Source organism: Plectrocnemia conspersa, unplaced genomic scaffold, assembly GCF_051122295.1.
Source record: "Plectrocnemia conspersa isolate PC_06_02 unplaced genomic scaffold, ASM5112229v1 ptg000014l, whole genome shotgun sequence".
Lineage (NCBI taxonomy): Eukaryota > Metazoa > Arthropoda > Insecta > Trichoptera > Polycentropodidae > Plectrocnemia > Plectrocnemia conspersa.
This window is the reverse complement of record NW_028277178.1, coordinates 29201412-29214590: the sequence shown is the minus strand read 5'-3', so window position 1 is coordinate 29214590 and position 13179 is coordinate 29201412. Positions and strand designations below refer to the sequence as shown.

Sequence of the window (13179 nt, the reverse complement as noted above, 5' to 3'; positions counted from 1 at the left end):
TTAAGAGTGCCGTAAACCCATTTATCATTTTTTATGCTAGACATTGCGGACCGTACGTGACAATAGACGGAATAAACTCAAAGCAGCAAAATAGTCATTCAAGACTTTCTGCAATTGTTATTATCATTTAACAAATGACAGCACTTTGGGATTTAGAAAAATGTTTTGGAAAGTTGTCATGTCTCACACTTTTTCTAAATATTTAACGACCGATTCGAACCTGTTCAGAAGACAGGTTGCAACATGTTTCAACTCCAACGTAACTTTCATAAAAGTCTAGTAAGTGAACAAGCTAATGTATTATATTCCTAGCTCGTCATAATTGGTTGTGGGTGAGCACTAAACCTTTCTCAGGCTAGTCATTTTTACAAAATTAGATATACAACGCCTAAATTAACAACTATCACTTAAGACTTGCTTCTGACAAGACATACATAACTTTCACTTGAGCTCCTGAATTTGGACACACAATAATTCACACGAACTTGAACCAAGAGGAACCGTCGATTAAAAACATATGAGATTGAGAAAGCAGCAACTTTCCTCTTCACAACAACCCTGACCCATCTCAACTTCAAGAATTCAGGATTCAACTTGCTTTGGAGAAGACTTCATCCTACAGACAGGGACGTCAAGGGAAAAAAATATTAATTAGTGGTAATTTTTTTAATACTTCGATTTCATTAAGATTCATAGTATTTCAATCAATGACATGTATTTTTCTGGTAAAATTTAAGGTGGGGCAAATGGTTTCATCTGTACCCCCCCTCCACACCACTCCAAATGACATCCATGTTTCTTGATGATTCCTGTGTGATCAAGTCTCTGACCTTTGCAAGCAGTTTCGTGCCGACAAAAGAACTCCAAATCTTTTTTGGAATGTTCTGAATGCTTCGTATTGAAGTGACGTGAAGTTTTGACGGTTTCATAGACTTAACACTGAATCTATGAAACATTCGCGGCGACATAACTTTTGGTAAATAGCATGTTATATTCATTTATTAGATTGAAAATGATGATGCTATTCAAACCTTAAGTCAGATTAAAAATTAATATTATTAATTTTTAGTTAATTGTTTCGGGCGGCGACCTAACAGAAAACCATTCGCGACCCCATTTGGGGTCGCGACCCATAGGTTGGAAGCCCGTGCTATATGAGAACGTTTTTGTCACAACTTAAACAACTTTAGATTTGACAACACGGTCATGGTACACTTATAACTCAGGTAGCACATACAACCGACTGTTTACACTTGTCAATGCGATATAGCACACATCGGCCTTTATTTATGGTCCTTTTGATATGTACATTTAACTAGTTTGCCCTAATCCCGATCGTCACGTACGTCAGCGTGACAAATACACTTGTTCCGTAAGTCACGAATACTAAGAACAATTTGAGTTATTGTTCATAAAAATGACAAATGTAAGCTTTTTGAGTTAGCACAATTTTATAGATAAAATTTAGATTATTTTTACTAGTTGCTAAGTCGTGGATTTCTATAAGAATAATTTCCAAAAAATATTTTTTTAATAATATGAAACAAAAATTCTGCAAACAAATTAATTGTGATTTTTAGTGATTCAATCCTTGTATATATTTTTAAAAAGACAAAGGAATATTATGTATATTTTTTAAGAAAAGTGAAATAACCTTTCCTTTCTATCGCATAAAGACGTAATCTATCTTATTCTTGCGGCTAGTTCCAGTAAGAGTTTATTTATTAGAATGTATGTCAAGTTATAAATATTAAATAATGGCAATATGTCAATTATTTAAAATGTTACGAATCTTGATACCCTGTGATTTAGCACCACACTGCTGATTATATGTCATACAGTATTTAATCGAGGGGTAGAGCAATGTGTTAGAATTCGCGTGCGAATCAAAAGAAACCATCTTTTGAAGAGGGCCGTTCGTACACCCTTAACCTCCTCCCGACACCCCAAAAAGGGAGAAGTTCGGGTCATTGCTGCCCCACGGTCAGTCGCTAATCGACTTTGCTACCGTTTGGTATGACCGCTCTCTTTTCGGTCGATTGTTTCGAAACTACTTTGCGTTCTTCATTCGCATGATTAAACACACACATGGTGATAGTGTGCGCTTTGACGCCGGACGTGTTGCACTTTGTTTTATTAATATATTTAAAATCAACGAAACTGTATAAATGGGTTGTGCTAGTAGCGCCCCTTTTATGGGTGAAGGGGGCGCTTTAGGTGAGATAAAGAACACTACGAACAATTTAATGGAAAGCGGAGAGCAGACTTTGCACGGTTAGTACTCACCTTTTAATTACTGGCCTATGCATTTATTTGTGTTGTAGCATGACAGAGTGACGCACTCTAAAAGTACCAATTTTATTTGTTGAAAATATGCTTATAGTTAGTTTTTAAAACAGGCGTTCAATAGAGCGAGTGTAGTATGCTAAAATTACGACTATGCTGCCGGGACTCGAACCTAGTTTCTTTAAATTATTAGTGCAATACTACGTATTACCTTATATCCTAAAATATTTTTTTTAAATCTGATACCCAAGATATTTTGTATGTAAATAATATTACTTAAAACTAAAAGTAAGGTGATATACCCACCATAGTTTATAAAACATCCACGATATATTAAAATATGAATAAAATCTTTACTACACATAGATACGTAAACTGAAAATGTAGATAAACTTTAATTGAGTAAAGAAACGAAGGCCATTTTATTGCGCAGAGATTTTTTTAATAGTATGCTAAAAAATGTCATAAAAAATCTGGAAACAATTAAAATTAGGATTTTTAGGAAAAAATTGTAAAATTTAAGAACTACTCTTCTAAAATTATGTTTTCTTTTTAAATATTTAGTTTATTTAGATTTAAAAGTTTTAAAACATCCTCCGTATTTTTAATCATTATTTATGGAATCAAATTTTCAGATAAAATTTTAGAGAAGAGGATTTTCAGTTAGTTATTTTCTGTTAACTGACATATTTTTTTTTGGATTTTTTTTTTACTATGTATTATTTTTTACCTTTCTACTCTTTTGTGTGTTGTAATACTACTATGTATTGTTTTTTTACCATCATGACGCATTGGGATAACACGATAGGCCACGATGGTCTTAATTTAAAATAAAATAAATTGTTAATAGTGTTAATTCTATAATATAGCCTCTGGTATAAGCTTAGTTAAGACTAAATTTACAAATTTAACTCTTGAACTCAACATCCGATATTTGTAATAAATCTTAGAGTTTAAGATACAAATACGTTGACCTTTTACTATATTTCATAAAATAAATCTAGTGTTATATCGTTATATGTATATTCATACTATACTCAATTTGCGTTAACACAGTCAGTTCGAGAGCTATCCATCATTACGCCCCTACTTTAAGCTATATATCACACGATACGATATACGTTCGATATACTTATCATTACTCTGATTATATAGTAATGATTTTAATTTCTATAAATTTTATAATAAGATAAGTATATCGAACGTATATCCGTATCGTATTTTTTAGAATAGTAGAGGAATAAACCCTATTTTTCCATCTCTTTCTCAATTATGAATAATGATGAAATGGATAGTTCTCTAACTGACTGTGTTAACGCAAATATGGTTTAGCTTGAAAATCGTAAAAAAATTATTGCTAAAATTGTATCATTTTTTGGCATAAAAACAGAACATCTACATATGTACATATACATCTATCGGGTGACCCTTTAAATGCGAAACCTTTGTAGTCGCTTCCCTATGGTGATATGTAATTCGAAGATAAACTATAATATTGATTGTTTTCAAGCATCTGTTGCTGTTATTATTTACGTCATTTTTGTGTTATAAATATAGGTTGCAAAGCATTTTCTGTTGACATTTTCATTAATAGTTTTTACTCGTGTTAATCTTCACGTTAATTACAAACTCTTTTCAAGTTTCTTGTTCTAATAATCCATAGTTGCAATCTAATTTTTTATTAATTACAGAAATACAATCTTTAAAGAATCTAGTTCAGTCGTAGGTGCAATACTTTTTTGTAATAATTATGGTCGCGTTTATTTTTTATTAAATTCTATATTGCACCCATGTTTTATTACATATATCGATCCCCATTATTGCCTATTTGCTTTTTTATTATTATAATAAATAATATATATAATTTTTATAATTTAAATTATACTTTTATGAAAATACATACACATTGAAGTAACACACTTTGAGACTTGAAAAATAGAGTTTTTAAATACATCCAAATATCTTTCTATGATATACGAATGTCTGTATCAATATTTGTATGCCTTGGACATAACATAAAAAAGTGTCTATAATTAATAAATTAAAAGCGATTCAATAAAGTGCTTTTTATAGTTCAAACAAAAAATTACATGAATTTGTAATATTAAAATTAGAATTGTAAATGTTTTTATTATGTATACGAAAATAGCTTAGAAATTCTCTCTTACGTTCAACTAACTATCGATTACTTTCATACATGTTGCATATTAAATGATTAGCTCAAGGCCCCGATGCGAGACTGTAACTACACCTACCGCCACCCCTTACTTCACGCCGAGATATGTTCCTTGAAAATTGGCTGTAAAGCGAAAAGCCGTATAATGAATATTTTTTTTAATACAAATTACTTTGTATTCATTTCATTCATATTTTTTGTAGATTTGTTTTTATTTATTTTAAAAATATAACATTATAAATAAATATTAACACTCAACAGGCCGATGACTCAAATATGCGTCATTGTAAATTTATTGTTAAGAGCCGTTTATGCATTATTTGTTTTTGCGTCATGCTTTCTATACTTTTAGTCCTTAATGTACTTAACAGAGTTACTTTAGGGCTGTTAGTTTGAACAAATATTATACTTTCTATTACAAAAACTGTATTTGTCAATCAAAAATGCATTAAATCAAAAATTAATTATAGTGGTTTCGGATAAGTTATTGCTACACAAAATAGGTACAATTCGGAATCTTTTATTATATGGTATATTCTCTGTTAAATAGTCATGGATCGATAACCATTTTAGCTTAGTGTACTACATACCTTTTATTTAAATATTTTTCAACTACAAACATTAAAATATGGAAGAACAGTTTGTGCAATAATGATATGCTGTTATCGTAGTTTTCAAATTGTATAGAATATTTAATTGAACTCTTGAAGATGATAGACGACTCCTTGACTGGACCTTATCGGATGGTCTAAGTCTGTCATACTCAACCTTTTCATCTTAGGGCCAAATACAGATGTTTGCTATATTTCGCGGGCCGCAGCATATATAATATAATTATTACTTTATTGTATCTTATTTTTATATCGCACACACGTATATATTTTATATGTTTGTATATATATAATACATACACTTGTGCAGCTCTACAGTTTTAAATCTAATCGCTCATGGCCAACAAATAAAAAATATTAAATTACAAATGTATTCAAAATTTTCAAAACTATATATTTTTTGTTTATTGAAAAATTCACATAACCTCTGACGTTGAGACAAATTCTTAGATGTTCAACAAATCATGTGACTAAAAGGTACAGGCTGCTCTTAATACATCATCAATGTGAGATTCGCTAATCAATAAGCTGAGTTCTATATACGTTCTTTGCATACGAGTATTTCGTTTAAGAATAAGCTGATTCACAAAGATACGTTGGGGCGAACAACGTAAGAAGTAAGTGTGCACAGTTTTAGAGTCTTGTATTTTTCAGGTACCAGTTTCCAAAATTGTCTTTCTCTATCTTCCTATTTTCTTTAAAAATTGCTTTCAGATTCATATTGTTTTTAAGCTCGATGAATTTGTCAAATAATGTTGCATAATCAAATCCTATTGTCCAATATTTTCTATTTCCATGTGCCAGTATTTTTTTATAAGCAACAGATATTCCTTGATTTTTCTTAAATCCACCCTGAAATCTTTTATTAAATGCCTTCACATGTTTATCGAGTATATAAAAAAATTAGCACGATGCTTTTTTCACCGCTATATCTTATGCTATATGTATGTCCAAAATATTATGTCAGTTGTTACCATCTTGAAGGTCTTAAATGTTTCTTGTTATAGTGACGAAAAATATTATTTTTTTCTAAATAAAATATTTTCACCGTGTTTGGCACAACAAAATATTATTTTAAGTGATTGCCAGCGTCCCAGTATTTATACTCCTAGTCCATCTATTTTCGACTGTGGTTTTCCTCTTTTCGGCGGGACGGCCAATCAAAGAAAGATGGCGAATTTCTAAGAATATAAATAACCGTTGGCCGATAAGGCAGATTGGAAACGGCTAAAAACATTATTTATTCTCGAGGCGATAAATCTTTATCGTATTGATAACGAAAAATACGTAAATTTTGCAATATCGCAAAAACTGTTCTACTTTCATGATTTTTGACTTAATTTTCGGATTAAGCGTGCGATTGTATGATTGAAAATAATAAGCTAGAAAACATTACTACAATTATACCGAACACTACTATAAAAATATTAACCTACTTGGCTAAATACATATATCTTGATTTAGAGGCAGTAATTTAATTTTTAGTAGCTTCAGGTCAACAGTTAAGTAGATTGTTATAAATATTTTTATAATAATTTAAGTAAATAATTTATAAATTTTTTATTTCACTTTCTCTTAAATTATTTTATCTTATTATTACTGTTAGTCTTACTTCATCTTTTTAATTTCCTCTTGTATACTAAAAAATGATTTTAAATCAGCAACGTATACTTCATTAGAATATTTACTTGTATTCATCATCTTATAATTAAAAATGATATACTTCTATATATATATATATTTTAAACACACACGGTGAATATTGTAGATCAGTGCCAAATGCAAATGGCTATTGTGTAGAATGATGACATTGTCAATTTTCACAGATGTTTAATCTACTGTCACGCAATTATAGTATTATAAGATTGTATTAGACAACCACAAAGAGCCTGATTCCACCCCAAAACTAGAAGGGACGTTAGACTTCTTAATAATTTTCAAGTAATCACAACCCAGAAACTTTAGGCAAGATCTGTTGCCAAACGTAGCTACACCGAATCGACCAAGACAACCTTTAAGAAGGTCGAGAAAAACAGTGTTTTCTACTTCAACTGTTCGACCAGATTTAGCCAAAGCAGTTACCTAATATCTGTGACATAGTATTAAGGCAATAATATCACTATTGTGATTTAAAATTAATTTATTAAAAAAATGTTACATATTAATAGAGTTGTTTTATCTTTGTGACCAAATAATAAACCGGTTAAATAAAAATATACATAGTATATACTGATGAAAACCATTAATTTAATGGGAGTGTACGTTGAAAACATATAATATACACATTATGCCTTAGAAAGATTGAATATTTAATACAATTTTTATTTGGTTGACATTAAAAAACTTTTCGCTTTTTGTAGGTGGAAGCATTTCGATTTTTTTTTCTTGATTAGATAAATGTACGAAAAACCAAACTTAATGTAAATACATTTTTAGTGGGCATCTATTTGCATATAATGCATGTGTGTGTGAATGTATACATTCGTACATAGTACATAGTATGTGTTTTAATCAAGAAGGTAATATTCAACTAGGGGTGTCGCAACGATCACGTTCGACTAGCACGATCAAAATTAAAACTTAAAACGTTACTTGGATTTATACGTGATTATTTTTAGAAGCGATTTATGTTATTAAATCAGCGATTAATTTAGCAACGTATAAATTTCATCGTTCACCCGAAGACGGTCAAGGATCTTGATAAATTTATTTTCCCTCGTCGGTTTCATTGACGCGAAAACCCTTGTAAGGCAAACAAAGCAAGTGCTCGACCACGATAAAGAACCAACACGCAAGTCGTTTCGCTTTATATTATTACTCTCATACACCTTTTGCCGTTGTTCTATAAATAAAACGCGTATCGCAATTTTTCCCCCGCGATGAAAATAGACTTTTCTGACTCATCGTGGCGTCACAAGTGGTGGTTGATCGATCCGTATATAATTTGCGGTATCACAAAAAACAACAAGCTTTCATCTTCAAAATTGATTTGGATTGTTTTTGTGCGTTATACTGAATAATAAACACAACTGAATACTTACTTTTAATGCGATTTGCAAAAGATTACCGCAACTAAATTGAGATTTTATGACTTTATTTTATCTGCACACATAGGCGTCGACTATACGGGGTCAACGGGGACAAAGGTATATTTTTACTAAGTAACAATTTAAAATTTACCCCAGCAACATAAAATATGGTTTTGGTTTCTGAGAAAGTAAATCTTACTGAACATTTCAACATCCTAAAGTTAAAAAGCACGTCGATCAGGAGTAAAAACATCGCACAGGTATTCCTCAATTATATTTGATAGCAATGTTTTGACGAAAAATCTAGTTCTATCGCATAATATGTGTGGGTCAATGGTTTTATTCTTCAAGTTCCTCCACAAGAGCTTTTAACTTAATTCGATTCCTAGCTAGCCGATTCCGTTCTGTCTTCTAAAACATTGTATGTCCACTTTTTTCTTGTTCTGCCCCTTGGTCTCTTCAATTGCGGAATATATTTTATTACTAGTTTCTGGTGACAGTTTCCGTCCATACTTTCGAAGTGACCTGCCCATCGTAGTCTTTTGGACCTACAGAATATAGGATGATTTTTCAATAATTATTTTTTTAATTACGATTTCATAATTTTTTATATTTTTTTGTTCAAAAACTACAAGACTTTTTGCCAGAGACAGTTCCCATGTCTCGCATCCATATATTAGATATGTAAAGCTAAAGTCTAAATATTTTCCTCAATATTGTGTAAATGTTACGAATAGTATTTCTTCTCGAGAATTATTACTCGTAAGTTTCTTGAAAAAACCAATACCAATTTTTTTTAATTCTCTAGAAATATACTGATTACTAGTGAGTTTTTATTGAGTTTTTTTTTAGAAATTAATTTGAACAAATATATTTTAATGTTTTACAAACATTTTTTTATACCACATAAGATAAGAATGGGTGAGTCCGTGCCAGATGCTTGAAAATATGCATACATTATATATATATATATATATATATATATATATATATATATATATATATATATATATATATATATATATATATATATATATATATATATATATATATATATATATATATATATATATATATATATATATATATATATATATATATATATATATATATATATATATATATATATATATATATATATATATATATATATATATATATATATATATATATATATATATATATATATATATATATATATATATATATATGCATATAAAATGTGCATTCGTTAATTTACGATGCCTATTTACAATGTACTATATTTAATTAATTTGTTAGAATACACCTGGGAGTGAGTTAATTTGACGTATTTTGCCCTAATAATTTCTGTTGTCATTTATTTATTATTATTTTATATTTAATTTATAGTAAATTATGAAAAAAACAGCGATTCTTAGCATTTTATTGCTTTAATTTATTTTACTCCTTTTTTGTATTAGTATGTTTTAATAATTTATTTTAACACTTTTTAATTATTAAATTTCGTTAATTTATTTTTCATATATCTAATATATTATTCGGCTTTTGTGGAATTTTTTTATATATTTTTTTATATAGAAATACTTTTTTATTTTCATTTATTTTTTGGTATAATTTTCTTTAGAAATCATTTACACTCATTCAATTTAAAAAAAATATTATATAATTTAAATGCCTTTTATTTATTATTTCTTCGGTTATATATGTAAATATAAAACCATCTGGGGTACCGCAAAGCAGTGAAAAATCTACCGCCGTACATGTACGGCGATACTCCTCAAAGGATTACTAGTGGACGGAAATAATTAAATAGCTAAAAATCGTTTCCTGTTTTCTCAACTACTCTAATCGGCCCTAATTTTGCATTGCTATTCTAAGAACTATATTAATAAATAGCTAAAAAGAAAGCTTCGCGTGAGAATCGCAGATTCAAAAAATGTATGGGAGCTTTCCACATAGTAATTATTTATACCGAAAATTTCCTAACAAAAAATAGAACAAGGATAGCCGATTCACTTTAGAATTTAATTGGTATAAGCTTTTAAAAAATATTTCAAGAATAATGTATGCTAATGTACCTACTAATATGTTTTAATCAATTATTCACATTTCTCGACAAATAAAAACATTGATAAACTAAAGAGCCTATTTACGATGTACAATATTTAGAAAACTTTTAAAATCAAATTGTAGGGAATTGTGTTGTTTGTGTCGTATCGAATTTATATTTATTAATACGATCTAATTCTTATTCTAGTTTTTACTCAATAACAACATAAAAGAGACATTTTGAATTAACATTCACCGATAGTTAACGCTCTCAATAACAAAATGTGCAGTGTTCTCGGCCAATGTTTCCCTAGAAAATAGGAAAACACAGCCAATTTATAATGATTTAATCTCCAATCAAGCAGCAGATATGCTTAAAAATACAGTTAAAATAATCAAAAATGATTTAAGTATTGGTTAGTCTATTATAACTAAACCACATTTCTATCTTTACCGCAAATTACTCACTTGTATAATTTACTTAGATATACATATATAGCACATTATATTTTATTTTATTTTTTATTAAATCTAGGTGTAAACCCAATGTATTACAACGGGGTAAATCTGTTTTAACTGAGAAAGTCAGATATAGTGAATACTTACAAATAAGTATTAACCACCAGACTAAAATTCTGGGAATCGGTAATATATATATTAATAATTATAATTTATTATGCGAAATATAATTCATAACCTGCAGCTGGGGCTGGTTTTTGGAATGTTTCGGTTCGAGTGTTTAATATGTGATTTAGTTAAAATTATGAAGATAGAAAGTAGATAGGATCGCAAAATTAAGCTAAGAGGTAGATAAGTGAGCACTGCTTTAGTTGATATTTTCCTGGATAAATAAATCCCTAAAGATATGTATCAGACAGATTGGGACGCTGCAATAATATTTTATTGAAGTTATTATAATATGTTACATGTTTTTCAATGATGAATCTAATGACCGTCGGTCGAAGGTCCGTCGGCCGTCGTAGCCCACCAAAGAATATGCTTTCCACGCCGCTGTCGCGTGAATGTTGCTAAAGTACCACATATTTTTTGGAACCAAATAAATTATTTTTGTAGTGTTGATTATAATTTTACTTCTAACGTTTTCAAATTCGTTTTATCTTATGAATTGATGTATACACTCTTACAATAGTTTTGAAATTCAAATTGAAAGTTGTTTTTTCTCAATTCTCTGAATGAGTTTAAACTAAAATAACACATACAAATATTTACATAGAAAGGTTTATGTACTTGTATGGCAAGTCAATAAATAGTCACGCCTAGAAAAAACGAACGTTTTAAATACTCGTTTCTAATGAACCGTTGATGCTATAGAAAGATATAAACAAAAATAAACTTCAATTGAATCCTTTTAAGTCTATTAATAGGCAAAGCAGACATTTGTAATAAATTACGACATTCACAGCCTAAGCAATGTGTTTGTAGTTTGCAAAAATAAAAATAAAATCATCTCTTACCTCCTCACCGTTCCTCGGTCAGTCGTCGAGCTTAATCGAGATTGGGCGTGTGTATCTTGCATAAATCATATTTTTTGCAATCAACATTACTATTTCAATCGTCAGAAAAAGGGTGACTACAGTAATAGAAATGCGAGTATTTTACTTTTGCGTTCATTGTTTATGTTGGTTATTTTGCTTAAATGGTAATTACTTTTAATAAATTGAAATAGGAGCAATTTAAATCAACGAAGTTACAAAGTTATCGTCAAAGTTACGAAGTTATCGTTGTGTTGTTTTGCTGTAGCAAAACAATATTTCGTAGAAAAATGGTTCAATTGATAAACAAATTAATTGTTAATTTTATCTTTTCAGATATCGACGAGAAAGTTCATCAAGCAATAGATAATGTCAAAGAGGTAGTGCTGGATGGTGCCAAAAAAATGCTGACATCTTCAGAACCAGAACCAGCCCCTATAATGAACGGAGAAGCGCCAAAGGAATACAGTATCGCGATGGAAGACGAGGATCTACTCGAAGGCATAATGGGAACACCTACTCGCATTTCATCCCCCGAAGTGGCGAAAGAAATGTTTCGTCCGACGCCCGCTCCGAGTTTCGAGAAACCGCTGACTCCTGACGCAACCCGGCTCCACGCTCCGACCGATGAGAACATCGACGAATCGTTAGTCAACGTCACGATAGACGAATTAACCGATCAACTCATTAAGGAAACGGACGATGTGCCGCGGGAAGAGAACGAACCAGGGCAACTAATTAACGAATTCCGCGAAGGGGACATTGAAAATAGTGAAAATCTCGATTTAGAGTGAGTATCGTCAGTCTTGGCAATTGGATTCCAATTATTGATACCGTGCGGTTAATACGCACGTTGTTAATTTCACAATGCAGCTGAGACTTCGAGTGTATGTTATGTAAGTCAGAGATTTTTTAAACGCTTTGTAGGTACGATTGTAGAACTTAGATGATAAAAGAAGTAATATTCATTAAGACTACACCGTGCCGTTACGCCTTAGTAAGTACCTTTTGGATTTAATTAAAATCGCTTAAAGTTAACTCTGTAACTAATGACGATTATCGCAAAGAAAGCTTCAGTACTGTTCAAATGGGTTAAACGCAGCCCTGAACAAATTAAATTTCCGAGATTCTTAGATATCGTTTATATTATATAAAATAGCTAGCTTTCATACATTTCGCCATTTGTTCTTAACTACTTTGGTATCATTCAACAGTTGACTTATGTATGTCTCAGATGCTTCGCTCGTGACACGAGATAAAAATATCAATGTAGCTATGTATTGTTATGGTGAAGAAAAGACAACCCACCAAATTATATCAATAAGTTTGCGTGGAATCGAATTCTTCAAAAACACAATAGAGTGACCAAACTTGAGTTTTTTAATCTACGTGGATTTGTCAATTTTAAGAACGCAAGTTGACAAAATATTTAGCTTATTATTCATTTATTAAATTTTCTATTGTAAAATAAATATGCTGCAACTAGCATCAGCCATTTGCTATTTAATATTTATATATTCACATTCCTTCAAGAATTTTGTATCATTTTTTGA

At 30.2% G+C, this 13179-nt stretch overlaps 1 protein-coding gene across 1 annotated transcript; it reads left to right on the top strand.

The window, feature by feature from the left end:
* Positions 1–2132: 2132 nt before the first annotated feature.
* On the top strand, positions 2133–12484 carry LOC148226741 (uncharacterized). The gene is made up of 2 exons (XM_088204624.1): positions 2133–2274; positions 11963–12484. Exons 1-2 carry the CDS (start codon positions 2169–2171, stop codon positions 12418–12420), a joined length of 564 nt encoding a protein of 187 aa, XP_088060750.1. The 5' UTR covers positions 2133–2168; the 3' UTR covers positions 12421–12484.
* Positions 12485–13179: the final 695 nt, after the last annotated feature.

Bases quoted from the DNA above. Each gene is read 5' to 3' on its own strand.
- LOC148226741 (XM_088204624.1), top strand. From the start codon at position 2,169: ATGGGTTGTGCTAGTAGCGCCCCTTTTATGGGTGAAGGGGGCGCTTTA. The intron at 2,275-11,962 runs GTTAGTACTCAC...TTATCTTTTCAG, and splicing joins CGGAGAGCAGACTTTGCACG to ATATCGACGAGAAAGTTCAT.